The sequence below is a fragment of the Hypomesus nipponensis genome, chromosome 17 (genome assembly GCF_054491055.1).
Source record: "Hypomesus nipponensis isolate SF chromosome 17, ASM5449105v1, whole genome shotgun sequence".
In the NCBI taxonomy this organism is placed as follows: Eukaryota; Metazoa; Chordata; class Actinopteri; order Osmeriformes; family Osmeridae; genus Hypomesus; species Hypomesus nipponensis.
Window position 1 is genome coordinate 2,993,128 of NC_140377.1, and position 21,877 is coordinate 3,015,004.

Consider the following 21,877-nt stretch of genomic DNA (forward strand, 5'->3'; position numbering starts at 1 on the left):
CAGTCATTTCATCTTCCATGTCATACCTTTTTACAGTTTAAATAGAGATGTGCCAGGATTTGCAGTTCCTATCTTGAGTCATGACTGTGATATGTCGTTTACTTAGCTTAGTATTGAAGGAGAGTGATTTCCTTGTACTAATCTAATTCTTTGTAATTGTAGACCACTCCCTTGATTTTTTTAATGTTCTTTACTCCAATGTCAAACTCTTGTAGCATGTTTATACAAGGGACAATGTACATACATATAAATATATGAACTAAGATATTGATAAGACAAATGTTCATGTAGTACCTTTTTTCATGAAAGTTTGTATTACCGAATTTGCTCTACCCAAATAAACCTGTCTGTCCTATACCATGTAGATCTTTGTGTCACTGCATCAAGTTCCCTGCTTATTTCAGATCAATGCCACACTGAAATGGTAAAGCCACAAAGAGTTGCTTTTTTCTGTTGTGTTATAAATAATATTTTGTCTAAAAGAACATAATACTAAAATAATTTGTGCTTCAGTATGCCTTTACAGAGTGACAAAGGCTTACAAAAATTATTACATTCACCCTAATTTTGAAACTTTCCAGCACAAGAGAGGATGACTATCCCAAGTCACAACCAAGTCTCCATTGACAGGAAACCCAACTCAATCCAATTAGACAACACACATACGGATGTTGGCACCACCATTACACACCATTTAGGTATATTTTCCTGTCACATTTTCCACTATCACTGGTGCAAAATGTGGAATATGTAACTGTGATCATAATCACTTAGTGTTAACAGTCAACACACACTGAACACACACCCACCCCTAAAAAACGGATGACAACTTTGATGTATCCACAGTCATGTCCAACAGTACAGACACATAGTCACACATAGGGGAAACAAGCAAAGCAGTGGCATTATTAAAAAAAAAAAAAGTACTTTATAATGCTTTACACAATTGCTAAAACTAAAAGAAAAAATACATACATTTCTGCTTTGCTTGATTCACACGGCAATGAACCATGGCAATGGCCAAATGACACGATTACAAAGATGGCTTTTAATGTCAGCATATAGTATGTCATTGTAAATCAGATTATCTGGTCGTGACAGAAAGTTATATTTCTTTGCACAAAATGGCCGCAACAATTGTTGTGTTGTGCACCATTCCACATTAAGGTTGGTTTGTACTCCTTCATCAGAAATGTTTAGTTACTTGTTGTCACACCAACACCAACCTTCCATCTCAAATGACTGGTTAAAAAACAACCTTTGATTATTAATTTGAGTTGTCATCTCAATTCATCTCATGATATTTTATAGATCAACAAAAAAAGTGTTGTGACTGTTAACTTTGTGCATAAGCATTAGTTGTTCATGATTTAAGATCCCCTTTTTCTAAATTCAACACATTTTCATATTTTCTTTTAATTCTGAGAAAAAGGAAAACAATCTAAATGGACGGGCTGGTTGTGCATGTCTTCTACAGTGTGATTGTCCCACACAGGCAGGCAAAAAAGGTGTCTCTCTCCAAAAAAAAGAGCATGAAGCGGCCATGCTTGTAATCTCACTTCGTCACTTAAAGGAAACATTAGGATGGTATGTTGTTGCTACAGCTTAAAAGGTATGTGGGGCATGTTGTGAGTATTTGTGTGACGTGTATGTGTTTCTGGATGATCATAGTCAGCTCAGTGCCAGATCAGTTCTCCTCAGGAAGAGGTTGGCCTGGCTAGGCTTAGCACAAGGACCCTCTAATAACCAAACTGGGCCCTGAGAGAGAGAGAGAGAGACAGAGAGAGAGAGAGAGAGAGAGAGAGAGACAGAGAGAGAGAGAGAGAGAAAGAGAGAGAGAGAGTGAGAGACAGAGAGAGAGAGAGAGAGAGAGAGAGAGAGACAGAGAGAGAGAGAGAGAGAGAGAGAGAGCGAGAGAGGGGAAAGAAGCCTGTGGTACTGGATCATGAGTCTGGGAGAGAGAGAGGAGGCATTTTCCTGATCTTCCCCCTCTGCAGTGTGAAAGTCAATCCACGTTCTTCAGCAGCATTTAACAGATCAGGGTCAGGGATGGGAAAAGACTGGAGAAGAAGAGGATTAGCGTGGTGTCTGGAGCACCGTATGGCTACCCTCCTGTGGTGGGGCAGGGGGTGCTCGGTGGAGGGGGCGGGCGGGTCTAGCTGCCTGGCAGGATCGGGTCGGACACGCGCCGATGGATCTCCTGGCCATCTGTGGAGGTCTCCAGGTTCTCAGGTAGGGAGGGGAAGCGCTGGCTGCCACACAGCAGTCTGGGGGGGCCCTGGGCAGGGCCAGGGGGCCGGCGGAGGCCCACTGGCGGGCCTGGATGAGGCTCAGTCTCTGGGGACATGGACATGGTGTCATCAGAGGCCACAGCAAGGTGGATTCCACTGGACAGGGAGTCCTTGGACCTGTGCTTGAAGTCTGAATCCGAACTCTGCGAAAACACAAATAGAGGCAGAGAGGTTTGGGTAGGATGGAAAACGGTCGGCTTGTCAGATCATGACCCTCTTCGATTCTTCAGATCTCAACACAACCACATCACACACGTGCACTTGCTCACTAGTAGGTTCGGATCAATGACCAGTGACAATTGTTTGCCATAGCAATTTGTGAACTCACCGGCAGTGTGGAGGGTATGCTGTCAATCTGGACTGGTGGGATAGGGGGGACGCTATGGATGGCGGGGGCTCCTGTTTCGTACAGCGTTGGAGGGTGAGGCGGATGGGGTCTCGGCGACACAGCACTGTACGCAGGAGGCACCGGGGCCATCTGCCTCTGTAGAAGCTGCAGTATCACGTTGATGTCTGCGGTCATCCTAGTCTCCAGTCTGGACAGAGGAGGAGAGAGAGAGGGAGGGAGGAAGGGAGGACATGAATTGCATCTGCGCTCTGTTTTACAAACATGACATCCGTACGCTTCTCTTTATTCATGACACACACACACACATCCACACACTACACACACCTACACACCTGTTGAGCTGAGACTGCAGCAGTTCCAGCCTGGACTCCAGCTCGCTGGGCCTGTCCTCTGTGCAGGGGGGAGGGTGGTAAGTGGCCCTCACTGAGGACGAGCGGCGCTGGCTCTCTGAGAACTGGCTGGGCCTCCGTTCGGGCCAGATGCCGTAATACCCTGGCATGTTGACGGGGGCTGCCACTGGGAAGACAGTAGAGGACCCAAAGCCAGTGTGAATGCTGTTTACAAAAGACAACCATGTGCAGCTCTGTACAGCGTGCAGCAGCGTCCTCGTACAGATAGTGCAGTGCCCAGTGAGCAGAGACGGAGACGGCGTGTCTCTCACCTGTGTAGTGATGTCCTCCTCGCTCCATGGCCCCTGACAGGCCGGCAGAGGGCCCGCCGGAGCCCAGCAGACTCACGGCAGCAGGGCGGTAGTCGTGGGTGTCGCATCTCAACTCAGCTTTGCTGTGCCCTACGGGCTTCATCTCATCGTCGCTGGAGCAGGCACTGGTGCTGCTGCAGAGGTCGTCCCACTGGGAGCTGGTGTTGGGATCTTGGTGGTTCCCCATCGGACAGGACTGGTCCGGGTAGGAGTCCTCGCGGTCCATGCCGTCTAGACAGGATGCACAGAGGAGCAGGACTAAGTCACACCTTGTGACATGTGAACACGTTGTTATAACTCCCCCCCCCCCACAGACACACACAAACACCCACAGACACACACAAACACCCACAGACACACACAAACACCCACAGACACACACAAACACCCACAGACACACACAAACACCCACAGACACACACACACTTGCCTGGGCGGTTGCGTCTGTGCAGTGAGTTTCTTCTGCGTCGTGGCCGACGGTATCCACATTCAGAATCCTCGCTGGGGGTTGCCTGGTTTATTCTATCTACCTGAGACACAGTAGCTTGAGTTATTCAGTTACACACAACACATTCACTGACACACACACAACACCTACACAAACAGCCCCGGATGGCATCACGCTAAACATCCCTGCAGTTGGTCTCCTGCAGATGGGGGACACTTACATCTCTCAGATTGAAGGTGATCTCCAGGTTGCTCCAGAACGTGTCTGAGAAGTCGGGGTACATGTCCAGCACCTCCAGCAGGTCGTCCCTCTGGATCCTGTGGAGGTCACAGTAGGTCAACGCCCTCACATCCGCGCTGGACTTGCCTGGCCGACCATACAGGCTGATGGGTTCCCCAAAGATGTCATTCTTACCTGCATCGTTTGAGACAAGAGAGAAAGAGAGAGAAAGAGGGACAGAGAGACAGAGAGACAGAGAGAGAGAGAGAGAGAGAGAGAGAGAGAGAGAGAGAGAGAGAGGGTATAACAAGAGGGTATAACATTTTACTACTGCAGAAAGTGGTGGGATCAAGGAATGATAATCATAAAGAAATTCATAAATTCATAAAATAAAAAAACATTTTTGGAAGCATGTCATAAGTCTGCGAGAGGAAGAGGAGTTAAATGACAGATGATTTGGATCAACCTAGTTACCTTGTTTTTCTTAGATGGAAGGCCAGTGACACTATAGAATATCATCAAAATGAAGTCTGATTTCATGTCCAATTCATGTCCACTTACATGCATTTGAGAGACGAATCAGAAAGAGGCGGGTAAGCGTAGAGAGCCTGGTTCTGAGCGGTTGGCCTATTGGCAATCAATGATACTGTGAAATGGATGTGGAGCTGTGCAGAAACACCTCCGGCAAGACCGCACACCACCACACGGTAAAGTGTGTGTAGCATGCCAGTGTGTGTGTGTGTGTGCATGTCTGTATGTTCGAGAAAGAAGGAGATAGAGAGACAGAGACAGAGAGACAGAGAGAGAGACAGTAAGACACAGAGAGAGAGACAGAGAGAGACACAGAGAGAGAGAGACAGAAAGAGAGAGACACAGAAAGAGAGAGAGAGAGACAGAGAGAGGGACAGAGAGAGAGAGACAGAGAAAGAGAGAGACACAGAAATAGAGAGAGAGACAGAGAGAGGGACAGAGAGAGAGAGACAGAGAGACAGAGAGAGAGAGACAGAGAAAGACACATAAATAGAGAGAGAGACAGAGAGAGGGACAGAGAGAGAGACAGAGAGAGACAGAGAGAGATTGAAACACAGAGAGACAGAGAAAGAGAGAAACACAGAGAGAGAGAGAGAGAGAGAGAGAGAGAGAGAGAGAGAGAGAGAGAGAGAGAGAGAGAGAAAGTCACATGAGAAGGAAGATGGGAGCCCTCACCCAGTATAGCCACCACCACATCATCTCTCAGTATCTCTATGGATCCTCGTGAGATGAAGTAGAGGGCTGAGAGGACGTCTCCGCTGTGGACCAGAGTGTCGCCAGGCGGGGCGTGGGTGGTCTTGAAGCGCACAGCCAGCGCTCGCAGACACCCCTTGTTGGCTCCCCGGAACGCCTTGCAGTTCTGGAGCAGGGTGCGGTTCAGGTGCAGGCAAATGTCCGCTTGCAAACACTCGGGAAAACCTTTCAACACCTACAGACAGAGAGAGAGAGGGAAAGATAAAGGCAAGCAGAGAGGAAGAAACAAGGAGATATTTTTGGGGGGGGGAGCTGAAATATTTTCAACTTTTTATATTTTAAGATTGGTGTATGTTTATCGTATGCACCTTCCTGCCACAGTAAATTCCCTTTTTTTGTGTGAACTTTCATGGCGAATGAAGCTAATTCTTGTTCTTAAATAGGTGAAAAGCGAGATAAGGAAAAGAAAATCAATCTGTCGGTAGCTCAATATCGATCTAGGCGCACACGCACACACACACGCACACACACACACACACACACACTCACACGGACGTGTGATGAACTCTGTTCAGATTGAATTGACAGGCTAGCTCTGTGTTCTCTGCTACGTCACGTTCCTGGGTTGTGAGAAGCCCCAGGCTTTCTCTTCTCTGTGTCTACTAACAGGCAGGACATGACGCACATTTCCACTGGTAGATCTTCCCAACAAATGGCTGCAGACTCGATGGAAAAAGTCAGTGTTTCTTTGTGCTGATGGATGAATATATTTCTGTGTGTGCGTGACTGAGGATGACTTACAGCGTTCATGTCGATGCCGTTGGTGTAAGACCAGGCGTGCTGAAAGTATTCCTCCAGTCGCTGGCGTAGTCCCCCCGGGATCTGGTGGAAGCGGATGAACTCTTTGACGCGGAGCATCTGGGTGTGGTAGCGTGCGGTGCCCGAGTACAGCCTCTGGATGATGGCTGATACGTTTCCAAAGATACTGGCATACATCAGAGCTAACAGAGAAACAACAAAGAGACAATCCTTCATCAGAGCCACCCTTAAAGCACTTTAGGTCTCTCTGTTGCTCTCTCGCTCGCTCAAACACACAAAACACATACACACGTACACACACAAATATGCACACACTCATAAACACACACACACACACACACACACACACACACACAGAAAAGATGTAGTAGCTTACTCACAGCCAATAAGCATGACACAGATGGAGAAGATCTTCTCAGGGTTTGTGTTGGGGGAGACATTGCCAAAGCCCACACTGGTCAGGCTGCTGAAGGTGAAGTAGAGTGCCGTGACGTACTTGTCCTTAATGCTGGGACCAGAGCTTGCGTCGCTGTCATTGTAATGTTTACCTATCTGGTCAGCCAGGTTATCTAGCCAACCGATCTTCATCTCTCCAATGCGGGCAGAGCCGGTGCGCTCAACATTGCCAATGGCGTACCAGATGCAGGCCAGCCAATGGGCGATGAGGGCGAAGGTGCACATGAGGAGGAACAAGACTGCGGCACCGTACTCAGAGTAGCGGTCCAGCTTTCTGGCCACTCGTACCAATCTCAAGAGCCGTGCTGTTTTGAGCAGGCCAATCAGTGTGGTTGTCTGGGGCTAGGAGGAGGAAGAGGGGTTTGTGACATTGCATTACAAGGACTTACCCACATTAACAGACTTCATAGGCAGATAAAAATATAAAGTCATTAAGACCCTGTTTGGTTTCTCTCTCGTAAGTAAGTAAGACTTAATTTATATAGCACTTTTCATACAAGATTTGCAGCTCAAAGTGCTCTAACTCGTCTTTCCTCCCCTACTACACCTCGTCTCCCTGCTGGCCCCTTACCTCTTCAGAGCCAGAGCGGAATATGAGCAGGTCAAAGGGGATGGCCGCCACGATGTCGATAAGGAACCAGCCTTTGAAGTAGTGCTGGGCGATCCGGCCAGGGTGGCTCACCACCTCGTCGTTGTGGTTGACGTAGGTGGTGCGGAAGTTGATGAGGATGTCCACGATGAACATGACGTCTACCACCAGGTCGACCACGTTGAGCGGGTTGCAGGTGTAGCCGCAGGTGCGCCGCCGCTCGTCCTCCACCTCGTTGAGCAGGAAGGCGGCAGAGTAGGGGGTGAACACGGCCGTGTAGATGACCAGCAGCAGGATGAGCCAGTCCCACACAGCCTTGAAGGGGCTGTAGTGGAGGATGGTCCACTTGTGGATGCGTGGGGCCTGGAGCTTGTACTCCGGAAGCACGTCAGCCCCCAGGGACAACACCTGCGGAGCAGAAACGACACACATGAACACGTGGGGAAAAGCCTAGCGGCCGTGATGCTAACGCTCTTACCAAACATTTTTTGGAGTGATGAGAAGTGTTTTTACATTTCAGCAAAAATCTGTCGTGGTGGTACAGAACTTGGTACAGTGGTACAGACAAACCCATGATTGAATGAAGGCTCTAAATAAAGGGTCACAATAGAGAAAAGTTACTCATGAACCACCCACAGCTAATGAGTCTGGCAGTGGATTGAGGAATGTTCCTGCTACCACAAGTCTATCAGCGCCCACACAGGACCTGAGCCTGTCTTGGACAGACTCTTGGACAAGGCAGCAGCTCCATAGTGCATCTGTTTCATCCTACACTGGGCCAGACTGTGCCAGACAGACATCCAGGGCCAAACTGACAGCCAGGAATACATCACTCCCACCCCCAAGTCTGTCACCGAAGCGACAATTGAATAGGGGTTACAAAAATAACTCCATTAGCTGCTCAGAAATCAATAAGCTCTAATTTATAGTCCAGTGAGGAGGAGATTTTGTGTGTGTGTGTAAGTGTGTCATCTGTTGAGAGATTTATCATGTCTAGTTGTTATAAACACAGTTCTGTGATTCAGTTCAAGCGACAGCTGCCTCGAGGAACGTTCGACGCATACACCAGTCCTAGTAACAGCTCCACCCAGCCTCGACCATATGGTTGATGAAGCATCTGCATTATAACCAGCATTCAGCACTGCCTGTAAATGGTAAATGGACTGCATTTATATAGCATGTTTTTATACCTTGGTGGCACCCAACGCGCTTTACAATTTTGCCTCGCATTCTCCGATTCATACTCACACGCTGTGCAAAGTGCCGCTCTGCCCATCGGGGGGCAACTCGGGGTTCAGAGTCTTGCTCAAAGATGCTTCGGCACATGGCCTGGGAGGAGTCGGGGATCGAACCAACAACCTTGCGATTAACAGACGACCCTCTCTACCCCCAGAGCCACAGCCGTCTGTGTAGCTACAAGAACCAACCAACCAACCACCTCCCCTGAAGCCCAGTCCAGAGGGCGTGAGCATGGCGGTGAGTGGAGAGCGAGTCTACTGACCGGCAAGACAATCAGAGCCTCCATGTCCAGGTGCTCCAGCTCATCCTGGCCCCGAGCGCAGCAGCCGCAGCAGGTGGGACGACCAACCCTGGTCCTCATCGCCCGCCGCAAGAAGCTGTCCTGCTTTCCTCGGAACATACACTTCCTCTCGCGCTCCATCCCTCCCCTGGTTATCCTGTACAGTGTGCCCAGGGGCACAGCACACCCAGCACACCCAGCCCCAGTGGACTACTGACTGACTCGCTGATAGGAACTCTCCCTGGTCGAGCCCCGTCCGTCTCCCCAGGTCTCCCACCATCCAACTAGCTCCCCTGGCTTTTAAAGCTCCCCCACTGCATGCACACCTGCCACACCATGTGACCACCCCGTGCCACTTCTCTGCCAATGGCAGAGTGGGGGTAAGTGCCCCTATTTACACACGTATCGACAAAGCGGTCAACCGAGGTTGGTTGGTTTTGGTTAATTTTCATTAACACTTTCTAAAGTGTGATTATGAGGGGGGGGGGGGGGGGGAGATCAACACCTTGTCGATACTCGCTGTGCTGTTGATGCAGCACGAAGAGTTGGTACTGTTCTGAAAGGGCTTCTCTGACACAGTTGAAAGCACGTGTCAGTGACACTCCACTTTGGCCTCTCACAGTAGCTGGTCATGAATGAATGCTCTCAGTGCTTTCCCCCAATTTAATCTGGTTTCACGTCACATTCAACTAAGGCTTTCCTTAGTCAGGATGGGCTGATCATGCACGCACTGTGTGGGAAACACCTCTTCTGATTTGCACGATTCCTGTTTTCTCCCGGCAGAGAAATAAGAGAGTGGTGACTTGCATGCTTTTTTTTTCAAAAAACCTGTGAAGCTGCTTAGTTAAACAATTTACAGATGAAACATCGACGTTTGTTGCCTGAAACTGGTGCTCCAAACACAGGGAAACACATACATGACCACAGTCAAACCGGGGCTCAACGTCAATTCCTTAACCCTCCCTACTCCTTTACCTATATGTCTGAATTAAAAATACAATAAATGGGGAAAAAAGTAGTCTCCTTTCAACCAGAATGACACCAGATATCAAATCAATGATATGCAAAGCTAAAGCAAAATACTTTAGAACCATAAGTTAGTCTAAAGCTTCTGAAATCGTTTTCTGAGCTTGCTGTTTGGAAATTCTGTAAGTTCAATACTGGATGTGAGTATTCTCTCTGTCAGATGCTCTCTAGGACCGAGCATGAAAAACTTTGCCCTGAGGGTCCCAACAGCACACTAGCATGTGGGAGGGGGGGGTCAACATGGGGGTCCACATGGGAGGGGATGTGTATTTACACAGGCCTGTTTGTATGTCAAGCATGATCACAACTCTAGTACATGCAGGATCACAACCCCTGGCACATACAGTCATCTACACACAATCACAACACCCCCTGATGAAGAAAGTGTTTTGTCCGTCTCTTCATAATCGGAGTGACTAAGTTCAGCTGAGTTCTGGATTTATCAATCTGCAGATTGGGGGAGAGAACCAGACCTCTGACAGTAAATGACAACACAACACCAGTCTTAGGTCTCAATCAAGTCTCTCTCCGCTCTGAAGGCCGGAGGACCATCTTTTATAGGGCACAGGAATGTAAACATAGATAGTGACAGTCAGGCAGTAATGACGTTACAACAGTCTCAGAGAAAGAGATTCACAGCTCCCAACACATGACCACTCAGACTAGAGAGTAGCAGACTTCATAGTTGGAGCTCTCCTTGTAGTCATGACAAGGAACATTTAGCCAGTACTTTCTTCTGATCCCGAACATCTATTAACCCTTGTGCTGCCTTCGGGTCACATAACCAAAAGGTTCATAACGAACCATCGTTGTGTTTACCCAATTTTACCCAATACAAAAGCAAATAAAAATAATTTTATTTTAACCTTCGCAATGTGGGGGGTCTGAGACAGCCCAACGGTTAAAAGAAAATGCTTCATTTTGTTTTTGTATGCGGTAAAGTTGTTGCAAATGACGGTGGGTCACAATGACTGATGGGTCAGAATGACCCGAAGAGAACACAAGGGTTAACCCTGACACAGTCAACTCTTATTAATAGCAAGCTTACATGACAACATACTAACTAGTATCCAATGACTAGTTCTATTGATTAGTGAATAATGTAAGCACACAGGAAACCTCAGGCAATTTCTTCCACGCCCCCCACCCCCTTCTCCTGACCCATGCACCCACTTTTACGTTTGTGCACAAGCAAGCAACTGTGATATGCTGACTGAAATGTGAAGGTATTGATATAATCTGTGGTCTGGTTTCATAATGAAATCCTCAGTGTGCTGTCTGCACGGAGTGCCTTCCACCAACTCTACTGTGCTTATAATAAGCTGGAACTAATACGCATACAACTAATACATTTAGTGTGATATGGTACAAAATACAACATCAACAAATTCTGAAAGAATCCAGTCATATAATACACGTGACCCTTTTAGGGTCAGTTTAAACATCAGTTTGGTACACTCACACGCACCTTGTGGGTCAAACAAAGCTCTGACACGAAAACAAACACATATGTTTGTGTATATATATATAAATATATTGTGTATATATATATATATTTATACAACAAACATGTATGTATGTAGAATGATGTTACACTACACATTAATAAAATGGAACAGTATGGCATTCAATGAATAAATATGTAATTCCACAGCAACAGTCTCAGCCCACTCAGGTCCCCACCTCACCAGGTCTAACAGGTGGGCCAGGGAGAGAGAGAGAGAGAGAGAGAGAGAGAGAGAGCGCGAGAGAGAGCGAGAGAGAGCGCGAGAGAGAGCGAGAGAGAGAGAGAGAGAGAGAGAGACAGACAGACAGGTAAAGAGACAGGGACGGAGTAATGACAGTAAATGGAGATAAATGATCTAAATAACAGGGGAAAGAGGAAGGGGTTCAGGGCTGAGTACTTACTGGTTTAAGTTTATCTTTGAAGCTCATGGTGAGGAGTGTTGCCGGGAGAGCGCAGGAGAGCACTGAGCGAGGGGAGGGCTACCGAAGGCGAACACTGCCCTCCCTCTCCTTTGGCAGCATCCAGCCCAGCCCTCACATAAGGAAGTAAGGCATGCAAATGTTCATTCATACACCTCCCCCAGCACACACACACACACACACACAGTACATCCATACAATAACATCAACACAGCGGGTAAACATCTACACCCGGACACACCCACTGTGTCACGAACAAGCGTATCCGTAAATGCAAAGAGCAAAGGATGCCTCGACTTTAAAAAACACCTGTGTTTTCATTCGAGCCCTCTAGTTCCTCACCAGGTGGCTGTTCTTGTGATTACTTGGGCAGCCTGCTACATTTCCATACAGTCACGTCTCATTCATTTAGCAGACGCTTTTATCCAAAGCGGACTTTACAAAACAGTGCCCATAGAATGCACTGCAGAAAGATCAAGCATCAGAAGGGTATAGTTCTACCTACCAGTTGCACTAGCTCATTCAAAGACAGGGGGCGCCATATCAGCTCTCTCTCCTCACCTAAGCAGCCACCTCCCACCCTGCTTATGGTATAGGATCTGTCTCACTATCATCTGTTCACCACTCTACAGAGAATCATGTTATCTGCTATGTTACGCAGACTAATCAATGCAAACATAGATCAATGTGAGTGATCATTTCCCTCCCTCATTTTGCAAAGGCACCAATCGAAATCCAATTATAAAAGCGTGGATAACCGAGAAGATTAGTTGTGTAATAGGACGCAAACCAAACAAAAATGTATGTATAATTTAGGCTATGTGTGATGAATCATAATCTACACTAACTACCATGAATACTTTGACAGACAGTATATCTGTAGGACTTGTTTGGATCTTGTGATGTTGTGTAGCTGTTTTAAGTTGTGTCCTCCCTCGGTGGTAATGATCTGTATGACCTGGAAAAGCACCTCTTGTCGCACTGCTCTTTGATGCCCTGTCTAGGAGACGTCATCACGTGTAGAAAGTGCAGAGAAACAGCAGGCCGCCAACACAGAAGACCAATTGAGAGACAGGAAGTCAGAAGGTAGAAAGGAAGGTGAGTGAAGTGATGGAACAACACAAGTAGTTAAAGGGCAGAGATGGTGGCTGACAGGCTGATAGAGAGAGCGTGTCCAGTCCCTCTACTGCCCTCTACTTCCATTAGCCCCAGAGGCCAAGGTCATTGACAGCATCAAGGCCCAGAGCGGCCCGCTCAATACCCCCCCCACCACCACCCAACTCCTGCCCTCCCAGCTTCACTATGTTTCATAACTACGCCTCCCTTAATTCCCCTCCCCCCAGACACACATACTCATATATGTATGTACACTCAATTGACATCCAGCCCTAACTGCCAATTACTCCTCCCCGGCCCCACCACCACACCGCATAAACACAACGACGTCCAGGACACCGTTGGCCAGACCACCAGAGGGCATGTTTTATACCTCTTGCAGTACAAACACAGATGTCAAAGAGTACAGACATTAGATATTTACAAAGACATGACAGGCTAATATCATTTTCATGCTGAACTGAACTTAATTATAAAAGTTCATTCACAACATAAACTTGCAATGCTTCACTATATTTTCATATATTTTTGAGTTTCAGGTGTATACTGTATCGTTACCTTGTACTAATTCAAGACGAAGAATTCCTTGTATAGATATAGAAATATATGGCTTCATGCTTTGTGGATTAAGTGTTGAGTTTAAAATAAAAGCTAGCACAGGGCATTGATGATGTGAAACTCAGGACTGAAGAGTGTGTGTGTGTGTGTGTGTGTGTGCATGGGTAGGAGCTTGCCAGGAATGCTGGGCCCTATGACAACATGTTCCACTGGGCCCTTTAAAGAACGTATCAGTGGTAGCCCTTATCATCTAGATTCCAAGATTTAATTATTAGAACTAGGTTTAGATTACATTCCTTGAACACTCATATCTCACCAGAAGCATCACCATCAGCTAAAACTTAACAACATAACATGTACGGTACAAAAATAAATAAAGGCTATGACACGCATCCATTATTGTGATTGATCTTTCCTGTGTCAAACAGTGGTAAAAGCCCTCTGACCGCAGCCCAGCAGAGCTACAGAGAGGACAGACTCCTAACCCCAGAGTCCTGCAGCCCTGCAGGTCACACAGGTGTGCTTCCATGACCTGACAGGATCACAGTCCCAGCTATGACATGCTGGGACTGTGAGGGGGATGTAGTTTGCAGTGACATCACACTAACCCAGGTGAGAACCTTCTTTCACATCCGCACGCTTGCACACAATTAAAAATATGCTATTTCTGTCCTTTTCCCGCTTTGTCTCAAATAATGCATGGTGCAAAGTATCACACATTCCAGATGTTGCAAAATGCTGTGGGACAGTGGGACACCTCACCTAACAGGTGTCTATTTCCTAATGAGAAGGACGGGCATCGTGGTGTGCCCAGCAAGACAGGATCGTGACCGCCCCGAAATCGTACCTGCGTGACGTGCGTGACCTTCTCCGTCACATTCTGGGCGCGGTCTTTGACCTTGCTGGGCGCGATGATCTCGATCTCCGTGGGAGACGGTGGCCTCAGGGTGAGAGTGACCTGGGGAATGCGGCTGAGGGTCCTGGGGCGCATCAGATCCGAGTCGGAGGTGGAGTTCAGGGTGCTGGGCTTTAGGTCTGCACGCGGGACAAACAAACCGCGAGATTAAATGGTACAGGCTGCGGACGCGGACAGTGGAATATACTGTATACATTCACAACCTAGTCCCTGGGGGACGTGATGGGGCCAGGGTGATGGAGTGGATGAATGTCATCCTCCTCTTAAGAGCGTCACTTTAGCCCAGCGGAAGCAAAGGGGGGACACGAATGAACCTTCACAGCCTTTTTAATGCACTTTCTCACACACACACACACACACACACACACACACACACACACACAGTCACACACACACACACACAGTCACACACACACACACACAGTCACACAAACACAAAAAAAGCAAAACTCCCCACACGCAACAGTGGCTGTAGGGCAATTGAATTGATTAGCGTGTCCCTGTTGAAATGCCCATCAGGCTGCTGCACGTGCTCAGTCTGAGCTTGGGGACGATGGTAAGGGACAAACACAGGGTTCGCCATCTAAGCGGTGTGTGAGTTCATGCTAACCTCTGAGAGCTTGTTTAAAGGGATTTTAGTTTTCTAGTGGGGGAGATGTAGGTAGAAAAGGTAGTATATTTTCTGTAAAAAATAAAGCAAGGTTTGTCCCCTATAAACAAGTTGTGTAAGCTAATGAGGTCCTCTGAGGGTTGTTTAGCAACAGAGACAGCTCAGTGCCAGTGGCTGTTGGAGCGTTCCGCTGCTTTCCAGCCAATCATGTTCCAGCACTCCAGTTCAAGCCAATCGCCTTTGGCTTCCATGTTACCTATGGCAGCTTTAAATCATTCCTCGACAGCCTGCAGGTTCACTTGATTGAATACCCTCCCACACGACATGACTTCCCCATGCCCCAGCCCCCAGCCCCCCCCACACACACACATCGAACACAAACACACATACACTCACTGCTGCTGGACTGAGGGTCTCCATGACGACTGGTCCACTCAGCCCTCATGCTGTCTACGTCGTCCAGGGAGGAAGCCCGCCGCAGGCTGCGGACGCTCTCCCGGGAGCGGCTGTGGGGCAGAGCCCCGCCGAGGAAGACCCCCCCGGGGTCCAGTCTCTCCACCAGCAGGGACAGACGCTTGGGGGAGGACTGGCCGACCGGAGAGGACGGCTCCAGGTCCTGCTCTATCAAGGCTTCCGTCTCCGATTGCATGCAACTCTCTTTGGATGGGATGCGGAACTCTTTCAGCGGGACCTCCTCGCTGTTGGGCTGTGGAGAAAAGGCCGGGAGAACACATGCTGTTCATACTGGGGGGTCAGATGGCTGAGCGGTTAGGGAATCAGGCTATTAATCAGAAGGTTGCCAGTTTGATTCCCGGCAGTGGCAAATGACGTTGTGTCCTTGGGCAAGGCACTTCACCCTACTTGTCTCGGGGGAATTACCGTAAGTCGCTCTGGGTAAGAGCGTCTGCTAAATGACTGAATGTAGATGTAATACTGAAGGCCAAACACTGTACACCACTACGGATCCAATGCACGACTAGCTCACAAGACGTAGGGAGAGGCAAAGTGCCACAGAGCTGACAAGCCGTCTCACCTGCAGGTAGTCGACCACCACCCCTTCGAACTGCTCTTTGGAGAGAGAGGCCTGGCGCATGGCGCGCATCATAGGCAATCTCATCTTCAGTCTACGACTCTGACCTGACGCACGTATCACAACATAAACACACACACACATATATCAAATACATTATTTTGGCCAAACTATATAGGGTATTCAAAGATACAGACCAGTAAGCATTGAAGTTCACTAACCTGCCCACACCCAACCCTGAGCCATTCTCTGCCTGATGCCTCCTTTCTTCAGGGAGGGATCTATAAGCTCTTGGAAGTTGAGGATGAACATTATGACCAGCCCTTCCTCATTCTTTACAGGGACCACATCAATCAGACATGGCCGGCAAGTTCCTGCAACACATGATGTTGAAAGAAAGATGGAGAGGGGGGGGGGTGGGGGGGGGGGGGTAAGAGGAGAGGGGTCGTGTTTTTCAGTTAGAAATGTCCTCAAACAGTCTGAGCCTAACCCACTCATATATCTAGACTATCTTATGGTTTTTCTATTTCATGTCTTGGGTTCTTTGTCTCCATACCCATTGCTAACATTTCAAGGACATACTACTGGGGTCCATGGAAAAGTGGTGTATCCTATTTCAGATATATTTGGAGAAAGCTTTCAAACAACAGTAAAAAGGCCATTACTATCACTACCATTACGTTTATGAGACATGCTTTAGATGAAGCTTCTCCCCTCTCCCTTGGATATCCTTGTGAAGTCATACCGCTACAACTTGTGTCTATTAATAGAATTGTGGAGTTAGGAGGATCATACAAGTCCTTAAGAGTCACACAAGTCACAAAACAAGAATCAGAGTTTGAACAGTGCCTCTTAACTGTGTGCGTGTGCGCGGCGCAGGCTTGTGTGTGTGTGTGTGTGCACTCTTGTGTGTGTTTGCTTTAGCAGCGGGATAGAGAATAAATAGGTGTTCGGTGGATTTGAGCTGGCACAATGGTAACATTACCATGACAACGGGTTCTCAGAGACTGCCCTTTTCGTGCCCACATGACCAAAGTAGCAGAGGTGTGTTTGCGTGTGTACATGTTTGCGTGGGTTTGTGTGTGTGTTTGCATGGGTGTGTGTGTTTGCGTGGGTGTTTGTGTGGGTGTGTGTGTGGCCCAGCTTGCCTGGTTATGTTTGCTCTAGCTACCTGCCTGTCTGTCTGTCTGTCTGTCTGTCTGCCTGTGTTGACAGCTCAACCTGATTCTGATGTCGGCTCTGCTGACATCCAGAGAGGTCAGAGGTCACTGAGTCTCCGGCTGGCTTCACAACAGGGCACTGATACCACTACATTCAAATGTGAACCAAAGGTTCAGATTCAATTTGACCCATAGAGCTTCATTCTTTTTTCTTTTTTTACCCCAACAAATGTATTGACCAAGACAAATTAAGTGCATTTACATACTATACTTCAGGTGCTTTCTATCAAACCACAGGGGACACATTCTGTGTATTATCTATATGCGTCACAATATAGAAGTGAGGTTCCCCAACCTCGAGATGAACGGAATGCGTCTCATCTCACAACTGCACTCCCTGTCACCGTGTGACGCGTCCGATTCCTCTCCTGACTCCTCCCTCCATGATTTGCTGTCTGTCTCTGTTCCCTTTGTCTTTCCATACCTTCTTTGGCATAGTAGAGGATCTCCACCTTGCGCTCCTCAGATCCCAGCAAGGCCTGTGCCAACTGTGCCAGGGCACTTTTCATGGTGCCAGGCCCGACCAGGAACTGGCAGGTACAAGGCTGCTGCATGATCTCCGCTCGGGAGAATCCAAAGAGCTGGCAGAAGCCCTCGTTGCAGTAGATGATTCCGCAGTTCTTCATCTGTGCGTTGGCAATCAGGAACTTGCGATCTGTCACAGAGGGGGGAAACCAATGGGAGAAAAGGATCAGGGGGAAAAAAAAGATCCTGTTTTACAAGGCAGCTAACTCATCGTGTTCTCATTAGAAGTGAAGCCTTCCTCGGTGCAGGGCTAATCATCTCCCAGGGACTGATCGTCCCAGGTGGCTGAAGATGAACAGCTGGACACTAAGCAATTACAGTGTGGCTCTGTTGCTGCATCGCTGTCCTCAGCCCCCACCACTGACCTCAGTCCTAACAATCAGCAAGCGGCTGTCTGTCCACTCTCATTGGGTTTTCTACTGTCTACTTTGTCGAATGTGTTAATATATGGTACCGGTCAAAAGTTTGGACACATTTTCCCATTCAATTGAATTGGAAAATGAATGGGAAAATGTGTCCAAACTTTTGACCGGTACTGTACTGTCAGTGCTCTGACGACGATGGTTTTCGCACCGTCTATGTTGATATGCCTTGGCAACATGGCAGTCAATCAGGACCATTTATGTGGTCTAATGGAGCACTTCATTATCTGAATGAGAAGGTCTTTAGCCTTCTAACAGCTCTCTCTGTTTGCTCTGCCATCTTATCCCACACATCCGGTTATAACTGGTAACCAGCGTTCGTTCCGCTCTAACGTAAACTATCTGGTTCTTTAAAGTAGACAAGCAAGACATTCTGGTTGGAGGAACCTTTCCCTCATCCAAAGTCATTATCTAGGCCTCTGTCTCAGAAGAGGAACACCGTCACTCCGTTGCTTAGCAGCGCTGATGTTGCACGTGCCTCACCTGGCTGGCACACACACACGCACATTCAAAGAAAGACCGGTGTGGTCTCATCCGTCGTGTAAGACCTCTCTCTAACCTGAAGCAGAGAAGTTCTGAGAATGAATCTTTTGAAATATTACAGCTACCCACCAGTCCAGAAAATCAATGGGCTTATCTGTCTAGGGACCATGGTCCCTTTGCTATAGGACCTGAGACAGGAGACCTTTAACAACAAAGGATGTGTTAAGCCTGGTCCTTACTCAGACACTTCCCAGTCCAGAGAAAGTCTGACAAGAATAAAAAGTCAAATTGAAGTCCTTTCTCTTTAATCAGTGAAGAGCAGCAGGTTATTTCCAGCCAGCCTCCTTGCGGTGATGGGAACATGTGTATCAGAAGGGTGCAATATAAACTGTGTTGCACTGAACATTGATATAGGTACATAACCAACTATTGAAATTTGTGTACGGTGTGTATACTGTGTGTGGGTTAGTCAAAACTAAATATTTTGAAAGTTGCATCGCCTGTGAAAGATACATTGAATGTGCAACAGAAAGAGTATTGGCAGGACAGTAGACTATGTGTCTTAGTTTGATGGGATGACTATACAGCCTGTTACATTACTTATTACAACTTGCAGTGGTGACGTGAGCTGAGTGGTCTTCCATCTCAGAGAAAAAAAAAAAACTGAACACGTGAGGTCACGGAACATGATGTGAACATGTGAACTCATGCAAATGTGCAGGTGCAAGGACACAACTATAACAGGCAAGCATGTACTATTATATTGAGCTTGAAATACAGCAAAGGGTTATCTAAATGAGGGCTTCACGTCTTACAAGTAATACAATGCCCACAAGAACCATGTGGAACTCGACCTCTAGGACATTAGGCTATCCATCTGAAAACCTACAATGAATAATATTAATTTACAATCAGTAGTTGGGATAAGCAACAACGGACTTTATTTCTCTGTCGTGACTCGCAAATAACGCAGTTTGAATAGGCAATCACTTTTTCAGTAACAGAAAGTGCTTCCACTTACTTTGTCCATCGAATTTGCGAATAATGGTGTCCAGATAGGTGTTTTGGAGCGCGACATGTCCGCGTCTCACAGGCATTTTGACGCTGAAAGAGGAGACTTCTCCGACTCATGAACCTTGTAAATTGCAGAATTAACAGAAGTAAAACCTGACTTCAAGAAAACAGACTTTCGTATTATAGAGGTAGCCGACAAAAAAGAAACGTATTTCTGGAAGCGTCTGACGATTAAATAACCGTGTCACCCCGCAGCCGCGAAGACTGGTTGCCAGGGCGATAGAACGAGCGCTCCACAGGAAGATGGTGCGCGCGATACAGAGACTATATCCAAAGTGAAGCTCAATTCAACAAGCAACTCTGGATTATTTATTCAAACTGAATAGCGAAGTGGAAAAAAAGTGAAAAACCGTGCCGTCGTATGAAGAGTAAGAAAGTTCCTTTCGCATCAGTTAATTACGGATAAGCAACGCCACGGGTAAGCAAAGCCGCTGAAAGGACCAGCTTTTGAAGCCAAAAAAATGTTGCATTTCATCCTAGAATCTGATCAAATAATTGGCGCATCAAGGAATAACTATTTACCAGACTGGTCAACAACCCCCGACTGTCCCTATTTGACAGATTTCCCCTGCGCAGGCCAGGGGAGTCGTCACCAGACGTGCCTGACACTCTGACAGAGAGCAGAGACACCCTCATCAACTGCCTCACTCCACATCACAAGTCTCACGGCTCAAAATAGCATGCCACTTTTTCTTTAGCACCGTCGCCCGCCCCTTTACTTGTTCAATCATACGGGGAGAACGTGTCAGTGGGTCTGATGAGATTTGTAAAATATGATTGTCTCTGCCGCTTTTGTGCTTGGAGATTTGCCAGGCCTTTGTCTAATGTTATTTACTTCATTGCCAGGCCGTGATACTCGAATGAACCGTTACGCCACAGGACAATCAACGGTTGCATTTAGTAGTAGTGACTTGTAGTAGTGAAATGTAAAAATGTATTCGTTACCAGAGACTTTTATTAAAAACGATGTACAGGGGTCGATTTGAACTCGCTACTTCTTGATCTGCGGTCCAATTCTCCCACAGAGTTACCATAGAGTTAACCTTCTTTAACCATAGAGTTAACCTTCTTTAACCATAGAGTTAACCTTCTTTAACCATAGAGTTAACCTTCTTTAACCATAGAGTTAACCTTCTTTAACCATAGAGTTAACCTTCTTTAACCATAGAGTTAACCTTCTTTAACCTTCTTTAGGTTTGGAATGGATGTGAAGACTATACAGGAACACAGGAACATGTTTGTATTTATTTGTGGCGATGAAGAGAGGAGGGACCCAACAATTAATTCACACCTTTGCCGTAAGAAACCGATAGGAAACATAACATACACACACACACACACAAACACACACGCGCTCTGCACACACGCTTCAAAGATGGTGATGCAGTAGGAGCAGGTGTGAATGCTGAGAGGAGCAGAGAGGGCCCGGGCATCCCCAGGGGGATTTGGACCTGAGCTAAGACTGGCAGCCCTGACCAACTGTGGTCTGTGTTGATCAGATAGTCTCCATAGAGAATCTCTCTCTCCATCTGTACATCAACCAACAAGGTAAAAACACATTCCCTTTCTAATCCTTGAATTTGTTTCCTTTGTAACATAAACTGATTTGAAGACTACATGTCAAGATTCATATTATACGTGTAAGCCTTAATGTGAAACAGAACCTCATTTGCAAGTGAGGGACTGTGAATATGATAATGATCAACACCACACATAGCAGAAACAGTTTCATTAAAGAGCATTGATGTTGACAAATAATAAAAACATACTTTAATGCGTTGATACATACAACATAGTGCCAGGATCAGAGAGTAGTTTTCTTCTCATGTCATAGAGAAGAAAACAGATGTACATTTGCTGCTGCTCTCACTTAATCATCACAACCAGAAGGTTGGGAGATATCAGATTTGAAAATAAAACGAAAGTTCAGTTTAGGAGTTTGACAATTAATGATTAAGGTGGTGAAGGAGGGAACAAAAAAACAGTCAGTCAATGTCAATGTTGTTCAGGTTGTTGTGGTGGACCAGAAGGAGGTGATGCTGTAAGGTGGGTGGGGTGAGAGGTGAGGTGGTTGTCCTGTGTTTTGTCTCAATGAGCTTGATGAAATGAGAGCTAAAATTAACCAACCAAGCACACATGCCTTTCCATGACCCTTTGGTGTGAGGGCCAAGTGGGACAGGAATGCTGGCTGAAGAGTGCAACAGACATGGGGGCTTAAGGTGGAGGGGCGCAGTGTGTGTGAGTGTGTGTGTGTGTGAGTGTGTGTGAGTGTGCGTGTGTGTGCGTGTGTGTACGTGTGTGTGTGCGTGTGTGTGAGTGTTCTCGTTGGCATGCACACACATCAGACTTGTGTCTGA

General features: G+C 47.1%; 1 protein-coding gene across 2 annotated transcripts; it reads right to left on the reverse strand.

Moving 5' to 3' along the window:
- Positions 1-199: 199 nt before the first annotated feature.
- kcnh6a (potassium voltage-gated channel, subfamily H (eag-related), member 6a) lies at positions 200-19,923 on the reverse strand. Of its 2 annotated transcripts, XM_084677294.1 has the most exons (17): positions 19,468-19,923; positions 17,441-17,671; positions 16,018-16,170; positions 15,800-15,903; positions 15,163-15,472; positions 14,088-14,275; positions 7,078-7,503; positions 6,431-6,848; positions 6,033-6,232; positions 5,214-5,466; positions 4,569-4,634; positions 4,009-4,202; positions 3,771-3,870; positions 3,302-3,571; positions 2,973-3,156; positions 2,620-2,827; positions 200-2,434 (listed from the first exon to the last, which is right to left on the reverse strand). In XM_084677294.1, exons 1-17 carry the CDS (start codon positions 19,541-19,543, stop codon positions 2,156-2,158), a joined length of 3,660 nt encoding a protein of 1,219 aa, XP_084533420.1. In that variant the 5' UTR covers positions 19,544-19,923; the 3' UTR covers positions 200-2,155. The 2 variants fall into 2 exon arrangements, with proteins under 2 accessions (XP_084533420.1, XP_084533421.1); XM_084677295.1 differs by lacking the exon at positions 4,569-4,634 and having other exon boundaries at positions 19,468-19,922.
- Positions 19,924-21,877: the final 1,954 nt, after the last annotated feature.

Bases quoted from the DNA above. Each gene is read 5' to 3' on its own strand.
- kcnh6a (XM_084677294.1), bottom strand. From the start codon at position 19,543: ATGCCTGTGAGACGCGGACATGTCGCGCTCCAAAACACCTATCTGGAC. The intron at 7,504-14,087 runs GTACGATTTCGG...TCTGCTCCGCAG, and splicing joins AGGTCACGCACGTCACGCAG to GTGTTGTCCCTGGGGGCTGA. The intron at 2,435-2,619 runs GTGAGTTCACAA...GTGTTTTCGCAG, and splicing joins GCATACCCTCCACACTGCCG to AGTTCGGATTCAGACTTCAA.